This window comes from Schistocerca serialis, chromosome 4 (assembly GCF_023864345.2).
Source record: "Schistocerca serialis cubense isolate TAMUIC-IGC-003099 chromosome 4, iqSchSeri2.2, whole genome shotgun sequence".
Taxonomy (NCBI): Eukaryota; Metazoa; Arthropoda; class Insecta; order Orthoptera; family Acrididae; genus Schistocerca; species Schistocerca serialis.
The window spans coordinates 955562833-955586736 of record NC_064641.1 but is presented as its reverse complement, the minus strand read 5'-3'; the positions used below and the strand labels follow the sequence as shown (position 1 = coordinate 955586736).

The 23904-nt window shown below is 43.9% G+C and overlaps 1 protein-coding gene across 1 annotated transcript in view; it reads left to right on the top strand.

Annotated features, from left to right (window-relative positions):
* The window catches only part of LOC126474854 (collagen alpha-1(XVIII) chain-like), a 513154-nt gene that overhangs the window by 171316 nt on the left and 317934 nt on the right, over positions 1 to 23904 (top strand). The window contains exon 5 of the mRNA XM_050102334.1: positions 12493 to 12577. Within this exon, the coding sequence (XP_049958291.1) occupies positions 12493 to 12577 (85 nt within the window). The remainder of the gene's footprint in view (positions 1 to 12492; positions 12578 to 23904) is intronic.

The following is a 23904-nucleotide window of genomic DNA, read 5'->3' as shown; positions in this document are numbered from 1 at the left end:
ACTAGAAAGCATATCAAGCGAAGATTGTGGAGGAAATGACCAACTACGCCAAACCCAAAAACACCCGCGAAGACTGTGATGGTTTACTTCAAATTATGGAACACGGAACCGATACAGATCCCGCGCTGTAGCCCGCTCCGTCCGGGCAGCAAACTTGCATCGGTTTGGTCGGATGAAGAGTGTACCACTGCTATCGCAGAAAGGAGGGAAGCTTTGAAATATTTCTACATTATGTTAATTCAATCGTGTACAGGCGAAAGTGAAGCTCCTATCGAAATGATAGAAAGAACCACCAGTCGTCTCTACAAAAACACTGCAATGACCTTAATTTGCAATAATATAAATCGTATCCGCAAAATACCCAGTTCGTCTGACGTATTCGCCGTATGTTCTGCTGCAATTTTACATTCAGTTGCGCCGTACTCAGTGGAAAATGGCCTACCTCATCCTCTCGATTAACCATTGTTGAAAAGGACAGTGAGCGTGGTTGAATCTCTATCGTCTGCTGATGCAACGCCTTTGATGCTATGCCTTTGGTACACCTTTACTGTGAGAAAGGTTCCCAGTCTGTGGGGTATACACTGAAAGTACATCTATTGGAAGGTGTATATCGAAATACACCTATTATATATAATCACTTAATCTCAAAACAATATTGCAAGTGAATATCTGTACGTGTGTGAGAAATCTAATTTTCCTGTCTCTATTTTGTAATACGATGATGGAGACAGACAAGTAATACAATCTGTTACACAGTTGTGTCCTGTTCACATGTTTTAAAACATACAAGATATTTATTATTGTGCCCATATGGGTGTTTTCCTCCATAATATGAGCCTTACTTGCATAATATTTTGTAACCTGAAACGACATTTTATCTTCTCCACGTTCTTGAATGAAGGTGAAATTTCTGTTTGATTACTACCGAAAGTAAGATCCGATCGGTCGCAAAATGGAAACCACTGTGGAAATAAAAAAGTGTTTTATTTGCAACAGTTAGCTACACACTCCCGCTACTTCTTTATATAGTCGCCACTCCGATTCAAACATTTGTCGTAACGTTGTACCGACTTATCAATACTCTCGTCAGCCTGAGCTTCCTGCCAATTCTCTACGCTGGTTTACAGCACGTTGTCTGTGCGAGAACGTTGTATTCATAGCCAGAGGTTAATGTGAACAGAGATGAAACTCAGGGAGAGCCAGTTATCGGTTCTACTGCGGGTGATCAAACACTTGCCATCGAAAACGCAGCAGGAGCATCCTCATTGAGCCTACAGACTGCGGTCGAGAATTGTCATGCGGAAGTAAGCGCATGACAGCTGTGTTATGTGGGTTGCATGACATCAGGCGAAATCTCACACCAGGGCCTCATACTTGGCGGGAGACACTATTGCTCTAAGCGTCTTTATGTGCTCACTGTGTACTCAGAACTGGAAAGAGCAATGTGACGCGATCGACGGGCATATTAGAGGCACTGCCCAACCTATCTGTGCGAAGCTTCATCGGATTTTCACTGAGGTTTCCATTTCGCACGCCATCACACTCTACTTTTCCGAATAGCCCTTGTATAATTATTACATGAGTAGACGAATGTATCCAGTGGAAGATGACAGAGCAAGACCAGTTACGAATGTTAAGAGTTTGGTCGAGTAAGAAATGGAACAGGTGGAAGACCTGCGCTTCACGTTCCCGTCATACTGCATCGTCTCATCTGCCTACATCAGCGCCAAATAGAGTGGAGGAGGGTTTGATTCCAGAACTTCAGACTTAGAGCAAACGTCCAGATTAACTGTACTTCAGGTCAATGTTAAGTTTCGTCCTCACGATATTCCTTGTGTCACTATAATATCTGTTAAGCGGAAAGGATCCTTTCACGCTGTAGGAAATTCCGTAATCCTATCCGATATTATTGTCCACTGAAAGTAAGCCGACACTGCGCAGGTGGCACGGAACGGCAATTCAGGTGAGTTACCGGGACCCTGGAAATAAGATTTCGCTGCACACTCGAACAAGAGAACAACGGAGTAATTACGCCGACTGCAGAGGGCTCGGAGGCCGGGTGCGCAGCCCGCGCCGGCCGCGTTATTAAGGTGGCATTCTTTAGCGTTTCCGCTTTAATTTCCTGCCGCGCGCGCGCAAAGGCGCGTGCTGAAGGCGCTCTCCTTAGCCGCCTACTGGGCCCTCCTGCCCCGCTCGGCCGCACCTGCCACCGCTTAATTAAAAAGTCCTGCTGCCGCTCGCCACACACCTGCGGCCGCCTCCCGAGCCCGGCTAACGCGCCTGCTCTCAGCTACGAATAGCTACCGATAGGGAGGCTTACTCCGAGCGTGGTCTCGATTGCGTCTCAGGGTACCTTGTACGCGGTGGACAAAATAAAACTGGCCCGGTAAGTGCGCCATCCATCTCGAGATAGGCAAGCGACAAGCCGCTCCAGTAGCGGACAATGTAAGGTGGGTTGCCTGTCGTAGGTTGCATGATGTACGCCGACGAGCCAGAACATTACGACCACCTGCTAATAAATGCCGTGTGGTTAGGGGCTCCCGTCTGGTAGACCGTTCGCCTGGTGCAAGTCTTTCGAGTTGACGCCGCTTCGGCGACTTGCGTGTCGATGGGGATGAAATGATGATGATAACGACAACACAACACCCAGTCCCTGAGCAAACAAAATCTCCGAACCAGCCGGAGATCGAACCCGGGCCGTTAGGTATGACTTTCCATCGCGCTCACAACTCAGCTACCTGGGACGGACAAGAGAACCAGCAGGAGTAATCCACTAACTTACAGGCCCATATCATTAAGGTCGACATGCAACAGGATTTTGGAACGTATATTGTGTTCCAGCATTATGAATTACTCGAAGAAAACGGTCTATTGAGAGAAATGATCACCATGGTAAACTAAGGGAAATCAGAGCTCCTACAGAAAGATGTAGGGACCACCTGCTAATAGCGTCTTGATCAACTGTGCAATCCCAATCCACCTGCGTTTCTACTTGCAATGGATTCTATAAGTCCTTGACAGGATTCCAGAAGTGTGTGGCACCAGAATGTCTACGCACAGGTCGAGCAATTCCCGCAAATTACACGATGGTGGTTTACGAGCACGCAACTCGTGGCCGATGTCTGTTCCAATAGGTACAGATCATTTGCTGTCCAAGATGTAAATGTGAGTTCGCTACAATGCTTCTCAAACCACTGCAGCATGATTTTGACCCTGCAAAACGGTCATTTAGCCTGCTGGAAGATGTCATCGCCGTAAGGGGAGACTTCCAACATGCAGGTGGTCCGCAATAATGTTCACGTGGCTCACAGCTGTAATGATGCCTTCGATTACCACCACAGATATCGTGGGAGCCCAACCCGATGTACCCCATCCCTCGCCGGTCTGCATATGTGGCGCGGCGCGTGTTTTGTGCAGCCTGGATGGCGGCGTGTAAGGACCCAACTATTGACCTGGTGTGACAAGAAATGCCAGTCATTCGAGAGGCGACACGTTTATATTGATCCACGGCGAAAACTCAGTATGCTGTGCCCACTACAATTATAAGGACGATGTCGTTGGGTCTGTGCAGGAAAACTAAGAGCAGTGTGATGTGAATTACTATGTTCAAAAATGGTGAACTGTGAATTTACTTTCAAAACTTTTCCTTAAGAATTTACTTTGTTTACTAGCGATTCATCAAGAACATTAACACATTTAATCACACTATGTGAGCGTGGAAGTAGTTGCCAGTGGGTAACTGATGAAAACAAATCAAATTTCTTTCAATTAATGGAAATTTTATTCCTAAAAGCCTTTTGTTTTTTTGAAACACATTTAAAATTATAATGAGGAAGCACCCGCTAAATACCACGTTACAATTAATTCAGAGGCAGAAAGAACAAATTTTGATTTTATGAGCTTTCGGGCTGAGAACCTTGCCTCTTCCTTTTGACACGACCGTAGTCACGACCGCTCACAACACCCTCTGAACAACTACACTGGTTAAATCTGCAACACACCAGATTGCTTTAAACTAAAATTTTTAACAACCCACACAAATGGCTCTGAGCACTATAGGACTTAACTTCTGAGGTCATCAGTCCACTAAAACTTAGAACTACTTAAATCTAACTAACCTAAGGATATCACACACATCCGTGCCCGACGCAGGATTCGAACCTGCGACCGTAGTGGTCACGCGGTTCCAGACTGAATAGCCTAGAACCGCTCGGCCACACTGGCCGGCCAACTCACACAAGCACATAAACTATGCACCCCTATAGGAGGGATGGAAATGGTACAAAACACTAACATTAATAGATGAACTTGCCACCGAAGATGCAACTTGATAAAAAAAAAAACCTCTTACGGTGGAAGGGTGGCAACTTAATATACTAAAATGACATTTAAATAAAAACCCATGAAATGCAGTGTTACATAAAATATACAAGGTTAGCCAAACATGCTCAACCTTACACATATACCGCCTCTCAAAATGATAGGCGGGATAAAAACATATTTCAGGAATTCGACTGTTAAACTTCAAGCAATAAATTCGTTAACACCGAGTCAGACAAACATGACAGAGGCAGCTATTAACGTACAGCAGACCGACAGGCAGACAGACAGACACTAACTGTCTAACAAATGCGGACGGGAGTCAGACGAGCAAGATGGGGACGAGAGACTGGCCAAGGAAACAAGTAGAATTTAACAAGTAAATGAAACAACATATCACGAATCACTTAACTTCTAATAAACTGCGATGTCTGGCGAAGACCTGGCGCAGCACCCTCAAATCGCTCTCCCGAACCGTCCGCTGCCAGTCGCTTCAACGGACGCAGGAAGGCGCGCCGATCTCCCGTCTCACGGTGTCGCAGCTCGCACCGGCCAGACCGATGTCGTGGTTTGACTCCTGTTGCTCTCGTCTCGGCCGCGAAGCCACTACCACTCGCTATACGGCGCGGCCCACTGGACTCACGTGGAGACCTCACATAGGCCGACGCTCGAGGCGGACAAGTCATCTTGTGTCTCAGTGCGTGACCGACCAACCGATCGATCCAACCGCCAACGACCACTGCCTGAACAAACTCGAGCAGACTGGCGGCCTAACACATACTAGCACTCCGGACGACAGACAGACACTACTGCCCCACACTGGCCCGGATGACCAACTGACCAGACTCGCCCGACTGACCATCTGCCCCTGGCGAGCTTATAGCGCCCCTTAAATGCACGTGAACAGGCAACCTTTCCCCTTTTTCGCCAGAGGGAGACAACGAAGCTGCGATTGCCACAGCGGCGCCACCACCAGAAACAGAGGGCGACTGCTTCACACTGCGCGCTGCGGCGCGCTCTTCAAAACAGCAGTTTTTTATCACAGCTCCAATGGTCTTTGAACGGTGTGCTCCGAAACACTTGTGCCTGCACCAGCGTCGTACCCTGTCGGCTAACGTGCCACAGATCGTTTCCCGTCCTGGATTACACAGTGAGGCTTCCACCGGACTCTTACGCTTTGTGATGACTCGTCGTCGTCCAATAACATACGGCCTCCTCGTTATTTCAGCATCCTTCAATTTCCGTGGATCAGCCGCAACGCCACTACAATGTGTCCTTCGTCGAAACCGCTTATATCAGCGGATGTCCGCATTTGCGGCCCGTATCTTCGCTATAAAGACTACCCATTAATCTCTTTTTCTCTTACATTCTTTCGTTACTACGTCACGTGCCCGCAACACCACCAGGAAGCATTCAATCTCGTGGTGTGCAGTTATCATAATGTTTTGGCTCGTCTCTGTATTTTCTGGGCCAGTTTTACTTTGCCCACCCTGTACTAAATATTTACACACGGTCGGTCATCTGGCTTACAAACTTGGACCCCGCTACGGTCGCTAAAGGGCAGGAATCACTCTGGAGTGCAGTCAGTTCCTGCTGAGCTGGGATATGCCTGGTAAGTTGCTGTCATGACCTTGACCTAGGCTTTGGCCCTCAATTCCTACTGGCAGGCACGATTATCCGCAGACCTGTGCTTCATTCATCGATCTTGTGATTACTTTGATGTGGCCCTTCACGAATTCCTCACCTGTGCCAGCCTCTGCCTCTGAGAGGAGCACTTCCACCCAACGTCCTTCATTGTTTATTTCATATATTTCAACCTCAAATCTTCCCCCACAGTTTTTACGTTGTACAAATCTTTCAACTACCATCCAAATTATTCCTTGATGTCTTGACAGATGAGCCATCATCTTGTCTCTTCTTCTTCTTGTCCACGTTTTCCACATGTTACTCCGCCGTTAATTTCTGCGGGAATTTAATTTCACATGTAATCGGTCCCCCTGATTTTCAGCGTATGTCTGTAGCACCACATCTTACTCTCTTCGATTCCGGTTTCCCAGGAATCCATGATTCATTTGCGTACAACGCTGTGATCCAGAGATAAAGTCTCACAAATTTCTTCCTCAAACTAAGGCCGATGGTTGAACTCCCTTTGGCCAGAAATTCCCTCTGTGCCTGTGCTAGCTTGTTTTCTACCTTCCTGCTTGCTCCAACTGTCGCGAGTTATTTTGCTTACACAGTAACGGATTTCCTTCTCACCTCTACTTCGTGGTCCCCATTTCCGATGTTAAGTTCACAACTAACCTCATATCAGCAACTCCTCGTTAAATTCGTCGTTCTTTGGTTTACTCTCATTCCACACTGTATGCTCATGGGACTGTCCACTCCCTTCACTAGCTCATGTAGTCCTTCACTTTTACTGTGGATAGGTGGTAGATAGCTTTGGCGTCAGTAGAAAGCAACAGAGTTCGCTACACGCTGTCCATGATGGGGTGTTAATGTGGACAACTTACTCGGAGAGAACAACGATGAACAAGGAAACAGAAAGTTTTTTTCAAAGTAGCCATTACACATTCGCCTTAATACATTTGGGGGATTAGACGAAACCCCAAGTTGTATGCCTGCACTGGAAACTGAACTCTTTTCCAGCCAGAGAAACGTTGCATGCTGTAGCCGCCTCGCTCGGTTGGTAATGCGAAGACCAAGAGTGAGCGAAAAGGGAAGGTGCTGACGTCGGAGTATCCACCCATGTCCCAGACCGCGCCACAGAACGTCCAGAAAGCAGACGCCAAGCAGTGCCATTGCATCAGAAGCTCTGACAGTTGGAAGAAGCAATGTTGTGAGATGGGAGTAACTAGCTTTTGTTTTCAGCAAGGGTGCTGAATTCTTCTCGAGAAGTGGTCTTCACTCCTGTTCACCAGTTAGAAGTAGACGCCTGTCTGGGGTCTTCGACTACTTCTTTTCCTTCTGTCGGAAGTTCCGCCAGTTCAAAATGTTGTCATAATATTTCGCTTTGTCAGGTGATAACTACCACCAGCAACAGGACCCACCCATAATCTTTTCCGAAATAACTATATCAGGGGCTGTGTATATCTTCACATACACATATAGGTGAAAATCACTGTACTGTGCATCGCAGGAGGTATACACCATTGTCAATGTGTCAGATGTCGATGTGTGTTCCAGTTTCGATCACGTACGCTGCGCGGGCAGAATAGCAACGCGCTCATCCTGTGGTGAGTCCCAACTTGACTTCACAGACCACGCGGGGGCGGTGCCCACGTGTCCGCTGTCTTCTAGAAGCCCTGTAAGCAGCGCATCTGAGGATTTCCGGTACTGCCGTGACGGAATCCCATGAGCCAGTTAAAACTGTGAATATTCATGCTGCTCTTCTTTGTATCTGTGCAGTATCTCCTGTCAGACGCATTTGGTATGGATAACACTGTGATCTACGATGACATTGCATGTGTTTTTATTGTAAGCAGTCAGTTTTATCGGCTGTTATCACTTTCCCGGTCCCCAACCACTGAACTGAAAGCCACGATTGATGTTCTGTGATCATTCCATTTCGACTCCTCGGTGTCTTCACCCAGGTACGAATTAATGAATTCTTATTGCAATTCATCGATAATGTAGGCATTCCATTCGTATTCACGTGTTTTCATTGTTAGAGACGGGGCTGATTCTTTCATTCCCCTCCTCTGTGGATTCTCAGAGTCACGAAGTCTTGCGACAATCATGTTAGAAGTGACGAACGTTTTGACATGACGAGATACGTAGTTGTCCCCCGCACCCCGTAACCGTGTCATAGGCCTTCTTAACCTCTAGCACCAGTATGACGCTAACAACTAACCGCCCTGTCGATGTTTACAGACAGATATCCGATGTCTACAGAAATATGACGAATGAAGCTTTAGTTCGAAAGTGGTGCATCATGCTCAGTGGTGAACAAGAATAAGACCGTTTCGACGGGTTTTATGTTGTGACTGACGAACTCCAATCAAGAATCGAGGAAAAAATTTAACAAGACGGAAGTTTCACTATTGAGGTGTTTTGTTGAAACTTAACAGTGATTTTATCAAGATGCTGGCGGTGATTTGGGAGATAGAAATTTGCATGCCTCATCAGTTCCGCGGCTTTTGACACATGGACACAAAAAAGCAACAAATGGTAGCTGCACTAACGTTTTTGACTCGATGCTACTGGTGACGGAACCAGGGTTTCACGCCGAAGTGCAAAGACAAAACGCCGATCAATGCTATGCATCTTTCAGGAATTCCAACAAAAACAAAAACAAAAAAAGTCGAACACATTTTGAGAACCAAAAATGTTTTGGCTGCAATGTTTTGGGATCAGAAGTGCGACCTACTTGTCGACTTTTTGCCTACAGGAGAGACCATAGGGGCAGTGGCCCTGTGTGGGTTGCCTCGCCGACTGCGCCGCGTTGCGTGGTCTGATCACCAGCGGTTTCGTGCTTCTTCACCATGACGCTCGCCCGCATTCTGCTGCTTTGACAAAAGATTTGGCTCCGCAGACTAAGCGGGAAGTTTCTCAAACTTCGCCTCACAGCCCGGGTTTGTCTCGAGTGGATACCATGTCTTTTCCGAACTTTAAGTTCTTTTGGGGGAAAAATTTGCATCTACTAATCTAATAATCTACAAATCTACAATTTATAGTTTAAATACCTCTCAGAGGCTTTATCGAACAATCTTTAAGTTATATCTCTAACCGTTTCACTCACTAAAAGCGCGCGGAGAAACCAGTACTTAAATCCTTTCATGCGAGCTCTGATTTTCCTTATTTTATTACGGTGATGATATTTCTTTACGCAGATGGCCACCAACAAAATGTAGGAGAGAGTTGGTGATTGAAGTTTCATAAGAAGCTAGTGCCGCAGTTAATAACTTGTTATAATGATTAGCATCGGAATTCGCACTCATGTACGTGGCCCTCTGTTGCCTGTTTCACGATAATACAAAGAACCGGAACAAAACGGTGACTGGTCCAAGAACTTAGTGCAACTGAGTATGCAGAAGACAGTGGTAAATTTGCCGAGAGCAACGACAAACGTTTAAATGTGAGCGGTGTCCATATAGAAAATAGTTACGACACCAAAAAAATCTATTAAAAATATATGTTCTTTCCCATTTCCTTGAATAGAAATGTTTGGGAAAACAGTCCAAAAGAAAAAAAAGGGGGTTTTCATGCTGCATATTAAGTTTTTTTTTTTATTTAAGTTGTGCAACTGGAAGCGTTTCACCTTAGTTGCACGGCTTCTTCAGTGAATCTTTCGAAATCTTACACGAATATTTTGTTTGCACTTGTAAGTTACCGTTTGCACATGTGGTGTACAGCGTTAAAAGAGTTCACTGAAATTTTTATGATAAAATAAAAAAAATATGTACAGATCGGCGTCTTAATTCATCATTTGCAATTCAGATAGCTCTCTCTCATGTGGCAATCTGGTTGAAAGTTAGCTGTTTTTCCTTGTGGTCACTGTTTTCGAAATATAACATTGTAACTGCTATTTTCTGTCTCTACAGTGTCATTCATTTCCGTTAAGTATTGCTAACTTCCTCAGATTCTGCTTTCAACTTTTTTCCTTCGCCTACATGTGTACTGATGTATGTTCTCTCTCTCTCTCTCTCTCTCTCTCTCTCTGTATGTGTGTGTGTGTGTGTGTGTGTGTGTGTGTGTGTGTGTGTGTGTGTGTCCCTTTTCTATTTTCTATTGTATTACTTATTTATTTTCAAACTTTTTTTTTCTTTTGACTGTTTATTATCATTTCTTTTCCTTATTCATTTTTCATTTATATACTTGGGAGATAAATGGGATTTGTTAACATCTACTGGGAATAATGTCTGTTAAATAATCAGTCAGTATAAACAGTGAGTGGTTAATCATATTCACTAGATCATTCAGTAGCAATTTCTTTTCAGTCTTTGCTTTGTATACGTGATAATTCGCTTGTGAACACATAAGGTGTCTTTCATTATTTATTTTATGTCTTTTCATGTTGGCTAACTTTTCCTTGTCACAAAATTACGTGCTCTGATATGTTCCTTGTACCGGGTGTCAAATGTTCTGCTGGTTTTCTACATATCTTCCATCAGATGTGCTACGTTGTAGTTGGCATATTCATGCTTCCTGGTAGCTGTCTTTGGCTTTTGTTATTTTTGTAAAGTACTTTTGGATTCAACTCTCTGTTTTGAATGCTATTTTTATGCCTTTTCTTTTGAAACTGTTACTTATTTCACTCGTAAGTTTGGGCTTGTACGTCATTAGGTACCATCTTGAATCATCTTTCTTGTTCTCATGTATTCTTTGTGTCGTTGTTCTATTGTTTTGTGTGGTTGTGTGTGTGTGATGTTTAGTTGTGCTGTTGTTTTTGTATGTGTATGTGTATAATACACTGAAGAGCCAAAGAGACTGGTACACCTGCCCAATATGGTGTAGGGCCCCGTGAGCACGCAGAAGTGTCGCAACACGACGTGGCATGGACTAGACTAATGTCTCAAGTAGTTCTGGAGGGAACTGACGCCATGAATGTTGCGGGGCTGTCCGTAAATCCGTAGGAGTACGAGTGGGTGGTGATCTCTTCTGAACAGCACGTTTCAAGGCATCACAGATATGGTAGGTAATACTGATATCTGAGGAGTTTGCTGGCCAGCGAATGTCTTTAAACTCAGGAGACTGGAGCCACTCTATAACAATTCTTCACGTGGGGGGTGTCGCAATGTCCAGTTGGAATTACCCATGTTCGTCGGAATGCACAATGGACATTAACTGATGCAGGTGATCAAAAAGGAAGCTTACGTACGTGTCACCTGTCAGAGTCGTATCTACACATACCAGGGGCCCCACATCACACAAACTGCACACATCCCACACCATTACAGACCCTTCATCAGCTTGAACAATCCTTTGCTGACATGCAGGGAGCATGGATTCATGAGGTTGTCTCCATACCCGTACACGTCCGTCAGCTCTATACAACTTGAAAAGAAACTTGTCCGACCAGACAACATGTTTCCAGACATCAACAGTCCAAAAAATGTCGGTGATGACGGGCCCAGGCGAGGTGTAAGGCTTTGTGTCGTGCAGTCATCAAGGCACATAAGGCCATCGGCTCCGAAAATCCAAATCGATGATGTTTCGTTGAATGGTTCGCACGCTGACACTTTTTGATGGCCCAGCATTGAAATCTGCACTTTTGTCACTGTGAACGATTCTCTCCGTTATTAGTCTCGTTCTTGCAAGATCTTTTTCAGGCCGCAGCGATGTCGGAGATTTGATGTTTCACTGAATTCCTGATATTCACGGTACACTGGTGAAATGGTCTTGCGGGAAAATCCACACTTCATCGCTACCTCAGAGATGCTGTGTCCCATTGCTTGTGCGCCGACTGTAACACCACGTTCAAATTCACTTAAATCTTGACAACCTGCCATTATAACAGCAGTAACAGATCTAACAACTGAGTCAGACACTTGTCTTATATGGGTAGGCTTTGCAGCCTGCAGCATCACATTCTGCCTGTTTACGTATCTTTGTATTTGAATACGCATGCCTGTACCAGTTCCTTTGGTGCTTGAGTGTATATTAACTTTATTTGTTGTTTAATTTTGTGACTATATTGCTATTGTAGCCATTCTTTGTTGCTATTTTCGTAATGATATACAGTTCTTTCTTGTAGTTTCTGTGCTAAGTGGTACTGTGTTGAGATTACGAAGCATGTACCTGAGTGCTGGTTTCTCCTGTGAGTGTGGATGATTTAAAGTCTGATGTACGGTTGGATCAGTTGTTGTTGACTTACAGCAAATTTCAGAGCTATGATGAATTTTTCCTTTCTTAATGGTTTTACCGAAGAAGTTTTCTTGGTTGTTGTTTTTCTATTTCGAATCTAAGCTTTTTGTTTACTGTGTTTATATCTTTACTTTCAGAACGACCTCTTACAACCATAATGTCGCAGAAACATCTGATTTAACGGTTTATAATGACCACCCTCGATTCATCATAGATAGTTATCTCTCAACGTACCTGTGGATCTTGCAATTGCGATTGGAAGTTGTTCTTTTCTTTATGCGTCTTGTCCTCACTTGCTCTACCTTTTCACTTAGTTTCTTCGTTCGCTCCTATTGCTACATAAGGTATCTCTTCTACTGTGTGTTACAGGATGCCATAGCCGGCCCTCAGGGACCAAAAGGTGACAAAGGGGACGCTGGAGCTCCAGGAGCACAGGGACCGCCGGGACTCAAAGGTGAGTAGCGAGTAGCGCGTAGCGAATAGGCACTGCAGTCTGCGAGTCGCATACCTAGGACGTTGCCGACGTGTTATTTACTGTCTGCTGAAGGCATTCATTTATTTACTGTATTGAGGCACATCATTCCAGAGTCGGCTTCCTGCTGCTGATATCTACTTAGAGATGGTTGCTGGTACGGGCAGTGGCGACAGTTTTGGGGCAGTTACCAGATACAGGTCTGGATGGGACACATAGTCTAGCACGTTACGTCATTCTCTTTGTCGGCCGCAATTGACAGAATGCTTAGGAACGTGGTTACGACTACCACAGTAGAAATATAATTTGATTACCAATCAAAAATAATTAGAATACATAGACTCAGAAGTCCAGAAGTAATAATAAAGGGAAAGCCATGTTCAAATAACTTATTGGACTGGAACCGAGTTACTTTATCGAAAACTGCTGATATTTCGACAGCAGAAGTCCCCAACATTTTCAAGCCTAAACTGCACAAAGTAAGTGTTGTGCAAGCGAATTTTGAACCCCGGTTTTCGCAGAAACTTAGTAAAGATAAAACACACACACACACACACACACACACACACACACACACACACACATATATATATATATATATATATATATATATATATATATATATATATATATACACTGTAGACACTAGTGCCGTACAGTGTGTGTGTGTTAGTGTGAGTGTGTGTGTATGTGTTCGATCGTTGTCTTTACCGAGTTTCTGTGGATTTCCGAGGTTTAAAATTCGCATGCACAGCACTTACTTGCTGCAGTTTTCCTTGAAAATGTAATCGCGTTCCGACATCGAAGATGGCAGACCACACACGAGCCCTGCGACATATGTAACAATGCGACACTTTGGGTCCACTGCCGTCGATCGTCCGCCTAGAGTACCCACTTGGCACCGTATATTTTTCATCTGTTTCAGATCTTAGAGGACACCTTCGAATACTACGTCTCAATAGCGATGAAGCGGTGCAAACAGAGGTGAGGTTGTGACTTTTTCAACAGTCAGACTCTCAACAGCGTCGGCATTAACAGTGCGAACACTCTTTGGGAGAAATGTGTCCGTAGCCAGCGTGACTGTTGGGAAATACATTAGTGGCCATTGAAATTGCTACACCACGAAGATGACGTGCTACAGACGGGAAATTTAACCTACAGGAAGAAGATGCTGTGATATGCAAATGATTAGCTTTTCAGAGCATTCACACAAGGTTGGCGCCGGTGGCGACACCTACAACGTGCTGACATCAGGAAAGTTTCCAACCGATTTCTCATACACAAACAGCAGTTGATCGGCGTTGCCTGGTGAAACGTTGTTGTGATGCCTCCTGTAAGGAGCAGAAATTACTACCATCACATTTCCGACTTTGATAAAGGTCGCATCGTAGCCTAACGCGATTGCGGTTTATCGTATCGCGACATTGCTGCTCGCGTTGGTCGAGATCCAATGACTGTTAGCAGAATATGGAATCGGTGGGTTCAGGAGGGTAATACGGAACGCCGTGCTGGATCCCAACGGCCTCATATCACTAGCAGTCGAGATGACAGGCATCTTATCCGTTTGCAAGACAACAACCATCTGCAAGAACAGTTCCACGACGTTTGCAGCAGCATGGACTATTAGCTCGGAACCTGGGTGCACGAATGGCAAAACGTCATTTTTTCGGATCAATCCAGGTTCTGTTCACAGCATCATGATGGTCGCATCCGTGTTTGGCGACATCGCGGTGAACACACATTGGAAGCGTGTTTTGGTCATCGCCATACTGGCGTATCACCCGGTGTTATACCATGGGGTGGCATTGGTTACACGTCTTGGTCACCTCTTGTTTGCATTGACGGCACTTTGAACAGTGGACGTTACATTTCAGATGTGCTATGATCCGTGGCTCTACCCTTCATTCGATCCCTGCGAAACCCTACATTTCAGCAGGATAATGCACGACCGCATGTTGCAGTTCCTGTGCAGGCCTTTCTGGATACAGAATACTTGGCTACCACATTCTCCAGATCTCTCACCAATTGAAAACGTTTGGTCAATGGTGGCTGAGCGACTGGCTCGTCACAATACGCCAGTCACTGCTCTTGATGAACTGTGGTATTGTGTTGAAGCTGCATGTGCAGCTGTACCTGTACACGCCATCCAAGCTCTGTTTGACTCAATGCCCAGGCGTATCGAGGCCGTTATTACGGCCAGAGGTGGTTGTTGTGGGTACTGATGTCTCAGGATCTATGCAGCCAAATTGCGTGAAAATGTAATCACATGTCAGTTCTAGTATAATATATTTGTCTAATGAATACCCGTTTATCATCTGCATTTCTTCTTGTTGTAGCAATTTTAATGGCCAGTAGTGTAAATATGTAGATATGAAGAATAAGGAGGTTGAATGTTAATAACGCTTATTCATTTAAATGCCTTTAAGTGTTTTCACAGAAAAAGCATTCGTAGGCATTACTTTTCAGCTCGCCCTCATAAGATTTTTGTCATTATATCAATACCTTAATACTGTCGCCGTCTTTTTAGCCACTTTTGTTTCATCATCATTTACAACTGGCACATACGTGAGCTAAAAACATCATGACCAACTGCTCAGTATCGTGTTCGCTCACCTTCTGAAGGCAATACAGTACTTTCTTCGTGACACGGTTTCGAAGAGACTTTGGTAGTTTTGTGTAGATATATTCAAATGGCTCTGAGTGCTATGGAACTTAAAAACTGAGGTCATCAGTCCCCTAGAACTTAGAACTACTTAAAACTAACTTACCTAAGGACATCACACACACCCACGCCCGAGGCAGGATTCGAACCTGCGACCGTAGCGGTCGCGTGGTTCCAGACTGTAGCGCCTAGAACCGCTCGGCCACCCCGGCCGATGTGTCTAGGCACAGGCCAGGCAATTCGCGTTAACTATGAGCCACTGTTTGCGAGCTCGGAGCTGTCTTCCGATAGCGTCCGAGCTGCGCACCACATTCCTGCAGCCCCACCAGATGGTGGTGATGTGTGATGGTGTGACTGGGCAGTGGTTGTAATGTTTCGGCCCATTCCTTGAAATTTATCACAATTAAAGTGATACGACTATTGACATTTATTAAAAGTTTTGCTTGCTGGCAGTGCAAACTATCTGTGACTTCAACACTGTGAATCACTAAACTTTAAAACCGATGAACTGACCATCGAAAACCTCGTTGTTCCCTTCCCTTATTATTTAATTTTCGCTTAACTGTCACACAGTGCAAACACCGTGACACTGTTTGGTGTTGCGATTGCACACTCTAACCTTCTATACCAGTAACACAACCAGTTTGTAGTTGAAACACTTCTTTATTGATTACTCATACACATGAATTCATCAGCAGTAATAATCAATTACCAACATATGCATATTAAGGCCCTATCCACAATTAGTATCTACAACATTAACCGTCACACTTGTGACAACGGCCCCTTTACGTGCCGGTAGCAAAAACGAAAATAATAGATGAAATAGGTAACCAAATGTTTACAATGTAGGCTATCGCCTTTCTCACTCAGTTTTACACTTACTTAAAAGGTAAAATTAATTTGATGCTATCTGACCTGAAGGGTACTATTAATTGTTCTGTTTACACTTAGCATTCTACTACACTCAACGTCCGGAAGATTCTAGACTTTATGCAAGCTTAAGGCAAAACGTCAAATTTGATGAACATGTGATGGACGCGAGCAAACGTTAATCTGTTACGATTTCGCAAACACACGATGCAAAGGGTGAACTTAACATTGGGCAGTAGGAAATCTTGTGCCTAAAACAAGCCTCTCGTTGAATAGAATAGGGGAATCGCGCATTAACGGGGTCCGGACGGCCCTGAGTTCAAATCCTGAGATTTCCGTCACACTGCAAGCTCGCGGGGCGAGGTTTGCTCGCGTCGACCACTATACACCTTTCTGAAAATAGGAAAACATGAGCGGCAGACACACTGTATTATATACAAGTTACACACATATATATATATATATATATATATATATATATATATATATATATATATATATATATAGAGAGAGAGAGAGAGAGAGAGAGAGAGAGAGAGAGAGAGAGGAGAGAGAGAGACAGAGAGAGAGAGGGGGGGGGGAGAGAGAGAGAGAGAGAGAGAGAGAGAGAGAGGGAGAGAGAGAGAAAAGCAATACCTAAATATAAACATATTACAAGTTCACTCATGAACAGAATTAAGGAGCATAATTTCTTTTTATGAATAAAATAAAAAAATCGAGATAACCCGTGTCAGTTCACAACCAATGACTTAAGGTCCACCTTACAAGATAATGTCTTTGCTAAATAGCTGACACCTTATAAATCAAACGGGCAGTACCTCATGTGACAATCAACCTTGAGATAGGTACTTGAAATTGCAATAGAAAACTAATGTCACTTCAAATACGTCGCTAATGCAATAAGCACGGCCTCTGTGGCCACTGACCAAAATACACACGGCCTCCATCCGACCATTAAACACAATGTGACCTGTATTTATCATGGCCACTTGCCTTCCATACACACAAGAAATTATTAAGAAACAACAACTACCACTGATTCGTAAAACCATAAAATCGAAATCTATAACTATATTAAGAAATGACATTCAAGTGAACGAGCTACCTTCAGCGTGCCACTAAGCACCAAATCCAAACTTACAAATGCGAGGTGCTATTTCGTGGCCGTCCCAGAACATAACTCGCCTCGCCACCACTGCAGTGAATGTTTTGCTGGCCACTAGCACGAGCAACTGCAACAGTCAACAGTCCTTAAGTACACAATAATATTCACTATACATAGAAGGAGGAACCCACCACGAAAGCTTGGCGATTAAATTTTTCTTCTTCATGTGAAATTCACACGCCATCCAGCCACATAGCTCTCGCCGTAATAGCAAATCCTGGTCGCCACTGGCCTTTCGTGTCAATACAACTTTAATACTTTCTGGCAGCGGCCCATGCTTCTTCGTTGCTCCAGCTCAACTGGACCTCACGGCATACGGCCGTGCCACGTGACACGGTGTCGCCAACTCCCCACAACGACAACATCACAAGTACGTCACGCCACAGACAGACTCGACTCATGCGCCGACCCACTCTCCTCGACTTGCGCACGCGCGCCACCATAAATAGCCTGCCTCAAAGACGCTAAGAGAACAACGTACAGGGACAACGATCAAAGACGTAAGTAGATATCGCCTGGCGCCAGAGACCCACCGGCTCACTGTTCTTCTATTGAAAGCCCGTCGGATTTACTATGCTGCAACGAACTACTGAGATGCGTCTGGCGCAATGCGCACTCTTTTTAAAACAGAGTAAAGCATTACGGTATATTGATAATTTTTGCTTGTGGACCGTCTGACAGACAGTCCACAAGTAAAAATTATCAATATACCGTAATATTACACGCAACTGAGGAAGACAGGACTAGAAAAGTTGAAGAGTAAAGCAAACTTGGTTCCTGACAAATCTGAAGAAGAAAAAAATGATAACTGATATTCTGGCATGAACTCTGGATGCTGACAGAGACTAGGGATAAATCATAACATCAAATGTAATTAGTTTTCTGGAAAGTTCTATTTCGAAAAATTATCTCTTTTTTTGTTTCACAAACATTAATATGCAAAAAAATTTTAAAAATTAAAAATACAGTTCTTGACTGAACAAACGTAACTAGTCTTTAACATCAAATGAGATATTTTCACAAATGCTACTCGTAAAAATGACATTAAATACCTTGAAATTCAAATGGAAAATTTGCATGGCTGTTTATCTTTCTTTATACTCAGGTCTCTGGATGTCTGAACAAAGAATGCATAACTAAAAGCTGCCGCAATGAAGTACAAAACTGAAATCAATTACCTTAAATTAAATCGTCTCACCAAAATCTCATCTCAAATAATTAATCAGTAAATCGACATATTCCACTTCCACAGATATACCGCTCGGCCCATGACACATCACAGTCGACTACTGTGTATCCTCATCTCGCGGTTGACTTCATATCCTGGTAGAGATGGTCGGAGCAAGCCCACAGGCGACACAGCTTCTCTGACGACATTGCGTGCTTGTCATTTCAAAGGTACAAAGGTGCTTACACGGTCATGGCATCAAAACACACGAGAAATTCCCATGAAATTATCTACATTCCGCTATCAGTCCGTGCACGAACTCGCGAATTGTTTAAGCCTTAAGGCCCTGGATGATAAAGAGATTAGAAAAGATCTCTCTAAATTTATGGAAGAACCGACAAAATTCGTCGCAGCATGCACTGAAGTCTCTCAGACTGTATATTTTTTTAAAGGATCAATGGATAAACAAGTTCTTTATGCAATTTACGCAACAAGGTTGTTTGGGAATGTTCAGGGACAGAGTGTCGATAAATTCTAAAATAAAAGCATATGGAGGCAAGGGAAAAGTGAAAGTCCGCTACGGAACATACATTGTGAGAATTATTGAACTGTATGAAATAAAATCGTCGTAACTTCTGAACAGTTTGCGGTAGGACGTTCAAACTGCGCGGTTCGCGGAGGGGGAATGTTGGGAAATTCTATGCACATATATGATTTGCTTTAGCAACGAAGCCCACTTTCAATTGTATGGCTTCGTTAGTAAGCAAACTTGGGGCATTTGGGGAACTGAGAATTCGCCTTTCGCGATAGAGAAGTCTCTTCATCCTCAACGGGCGACTGCGTGGTGAGCAATGTCCAGCCACGGAATAATCATATTGCTTGATGGCACGGTGACTACCGAAGGGTACGTGAACGTTTTGGAAGATGACTTCATCCTCATTGTGCAAAGTGACCCTGATATCGACAAGATGTGGTCTATACAAGGAGCTCGACCCCATTTGATGTCCTGGAGGAGCACGTTGGGGACCACATTCTGGCTCCAGGTTACCCAGAGGCCACAGGAATGGGCCTCGATTGGCCGCCATATTCTCCGGTTCTGAACACAAGCGACTTCTTTTTGTGATGCTACAAGATGTACAGCAATAACTCGAACGCCATTGCTGAGCTGAAAACAGCCGTTCAGGAGGTCATCAACACCATCGATGTTCCGCTACTTCTGCGGGTCATGCAGAACTTCGCTAATCGTCTGCACCACATCATCGCTATGACGGCAGGCATATCGAACATGTCATAACAAAAATCAAAAATGTCTGTAGTGACGTTTACATGTTGAATAAAGTGTGTGCACGCCATAATTTGTAACTAATTTACTTTTTTTATATAGTTCGATAATTGTCACCCTGTACAAGAAGCAGGCAGGCGGGAAATCAATGAGTGCAGTGCACAACGGACAGATTGCGTGGGGTTTAGTCAAGGTAGAACAATAGACGGTCAAGTGTTCAAAGAGCAGTGCCATGTACTGTATTTTACGGAATATAAGACGCACTTTTTTTTTCGAAAAGTTGTCTCCAAAAGTCACGTGTGCCTTTACTCGAAAATAATGTAAAAATGTCCAGTGTTTGATATAATATTCCCGCCAGTCTTAAAAATGGCCATATATTCGATGCTGCGGGAAATTTATATCTGCCAACAACGCATTAAACTGACAGCATCAGTGCATCGATACGACGAACATGAGTTGCAAAGATTCGCAAGCTTACTAACGCCCCCCCCCCCCCCCCAATGAACCATGGACCTTGCCGTTGGTGGGGAGGCTTGCGTGCCTCAGCGATACAGATGGCCGTACCGTAGGTGCAACCACAACGGAGGGGTATCTGTTGAGAGGCCAGACAAACGTGTGGTTGCTGAAGAGGGGCAGCAGCCTTTCCAGAAGTTGCAGGGGCAACAGTCTGGATGACTGACTGATCTGGCCTTGTAACACTAACCAAAACGGCCTTGCTGTGCTGGTACTGAGAACGGCTGAAAGCAAGGGAAAACTGCAGCCGTTATTTTTCCCGAGGCCATGCAGCTTTACTGTATGGTTAAATGATGATGGCGTCCTCTTGGGTAAAATATTCCGAATGTAAAATAGTCCCCCATTCGGACCTCCGGGCGGGGACTACTCAGGAGGACGTTATTATCAGGAGAAAGCAGACTGGCATTCTACGGATCGGAGCGTGGAATGTCAGATCCCTTAATCGGGCAGGTAGGTAACAAAATTTAAAAATGGAAATGGATACGTTTAAGTTAGATATAGTGGGAATTAGTGAAGTTCGGTAGCAGGAGGAACAAGACTTCTGGTCAGGTGAATACAGGATTATAAATACAAAATCAAATAGGGGTAATGCAGGAGTAGGTTTAATAATGAATAGGAAAATAGGAATGCGGGTAAGCTACTACAAACAGCCTAGTGAATGCATTATTGTGGCCAAGATAGATACGAAGCCCACGCCTACCACAGTTGTAGAAGTTTATATGCCAACTAGCTCCGCAGATGACGAAGAGATTGAAAATCTATGATGAGATAAAAGAAATTATTCAGATAGTGAAGGGAGACGAAAATTTAATAGTCATGGGTGAATGGAATTCCGCAGTAGGGAAAGGGAGAGAAGGAAACGTCGTAGGTGAGTATGGATTGGGGGGAAGAAACGAAAGACGAAGCCGCCTGGTATAATTTTGCACAGAGCATAACTTAATCATAGCTAACACTTGGTTCAGGAATGATAAATGAAGGTTGTATACATGGAAGAAACCTGTAGATACTGACAGGTTCAAATGGTTCAAATGGCTCTGAGCACTATGGGTCTTAACAGCTGTGGTCATCAGTCCCCTAGAACTTAGAACTACTGGAACCTAACTAACCTAAGGACATCACACACATCCATGCCCGAGGCAGGATTCGAACCTGCGACCGTAGCAGTCGTGCGGTTCCGGACTGCGCGCCTAGAACAGCGAGACCTCCGCGGCCGGACATACTGACAGGTTTCAGATGGATTATATAATGGTAAGACAGAGATTGAGGAACCAGATTTTAAATTGAAAGACTTTTCCAGGGGCAGATGTGGACTCCGACCACATTCTATTGGTTATGAACTGTAGATTAAAACTGAAGAAACTTCAAAAAGGTGGGTATTTGAGGAGATGGGACCTGGATAAACTGAAAAAAACCAGATGTTGTAGAGAGCTACAGGGAGAGCATTAGGGAATGATTGACGAGAATGAGGGAAAGAAATACACTAGAAGTAGAATGGGTAGCTTTGAGAGACGAAATAGTGAAGATAGCAGAGGATCAAGTAGGTAAAAAGATGAGGGATAATTGAAATCCTTGGGTAACAGAAGACATATTGAATTTAATTGATGAAAGGAGAAAATATAAAAATATAGTAAATGAAGCAGGCAAAAGTGAATACAAACGTCTCAGAAATGAGATGGACAAGAAGTGAAAAATGTCTAAGCAGGGATGGCTAGAGGACAAATGTACGGATGTAGAGGCTTATCTCACTAGGGGTAAGATAGATACTGCTTACAGGAAAATTAGAGAATCCTTTGGAGAAATGAGAACCACCTGCATGATTATCAAGAGCTCAGATGGAAACCCAGTTCTAAGCAAAGAAGGGAAAGCAGAAAGCTGGAAGGAGTATATAGAGGCTCTATACAAAGGCGATGTTCTTAAGGACAGTATTATAGAAATGGAAGAGAATGTAGATGAAAATGAAATAGGAGATATGATACTGCTTGAAGAGTTTGACAGAGCACTGAAAGAACTAAGTCGAAACGAGGCCCCGGGAGTAGACAACATTCCATTAGAACTACTGACAGCCTTGGGAGAGCCAGGTCTAACAAAACTCTACCATCTGGTGAGGAAGATGTATGAGACAGGCGAAATACCTTCAGACTTCAAGAAGAATATAGTAATTCCAATCCCAAAGAAAGCAGGTGTTGACAGATGTGAAAATTATAGAACTATCAGTTTAATAAGTACAGCTGCAAAATACTAACGCGAATTCTTTACAAACGAATGGAAAAACTGGTAGAAGCCGACCTCGGGGAAGATCAGTTTGGATTCCGTAGAAATGTTGGAACACGTGAGGTAATACTGACCCTGCGACTTATCTTAGAAAGTGGATTACGGAAATGCAAACCTACGTTTCTAGCATTTGTAGACTTAGAGAAAGCCTATGACATGGTTGACTGGAATCCTCTTTTTAAAACTCTGGAGGTGGCAGGGGCTATTTACAATTTTTACAGAAACCAGATGGCAGTTACAAGAGTCGAGGGACATGAAGGGGAAGCAGTGGTTGGGAAGGGAGTGAGACAGGGTTGTAGCCTCTCTCCAATGTTATTCAATCTGTATATTGACCAAGCAGTAAAGGAAACGAATGAAAAATTTGGGGTAGGAATTAAAATCCACAGAGAAGAAATAAAAACTTTGATGTTCGCCGATGACATTGTAATTCTGTAACAGACAGGAAATGACCTGGAAGAGCAGCTGAACGGAATGGACATGGTCTTGAAATGGGAGTATAAGATGAACATCATCAAAAGCAAAACGAGAATAAAGGAATGTAGGCGACTTAAATCGGGTGATGCTGCGGGAATTAGATTAGGTAATGCTATTTGGGGAGCAAAATAACTGATAATGGTCGAAGTAGAGAGGATATAAAATGTAGACTGGCAATGGCGAGGAAAGCGTTTCTGAAGAAGAGAAATTTGTTAACATCGAGTATTGATTTAAGCGTCAGGAAGTCAGTTCTGAAAGTATTTGTATGGAGTGTAGCCATGTACGGAAGGGAAACGTGGACGATAAATAGGTTAGACAAGAAGAGAATAGAAGCTTTCGAAATGTGGTGCTACAGAAGAATGCTGACGGTTAGATGGGTAGATCACATAACTAATCAGGAGGAATTGAATAGAATTGGAGAGAAGAGAAATTTGTGGCACAACTTGATTAGAAGGAAAGGATCGTTTGGTAGGACATATTCTGAGGCATCAAGGTATCACCAGTTTAGTATTGGAGGGCAGCGCGGAGGTTATAATTGTGGAGAGAGACCGAGAGATGAACAGACTAAACAGGTTGAGAAGGATGTAGGTTGCAGTAGGTACTGGGAGGTGAAAAAGCTTGCACAGGATAGAGTAGCATGGAGACCTGCATCAAACCAGTCTCTGGACTGAAGACGACAACAACAACGACAACTAACGCTCTTTCTCTCCTATCCCACCATCAGAAATCCAGGAAACTGTCTAGCCTACGGTTCGTCATTAAAACCTACGATGCCAGTGATTTGTGTTATCAGTAACAGTACAATATTTTCGTTAGTAGGTAGTTTCGCAATGGAGAAAAATGTAAGGTGTTAATATCATGCTGGCTATAGATTGAAAGTAATAACATATGCAGAAGAAAA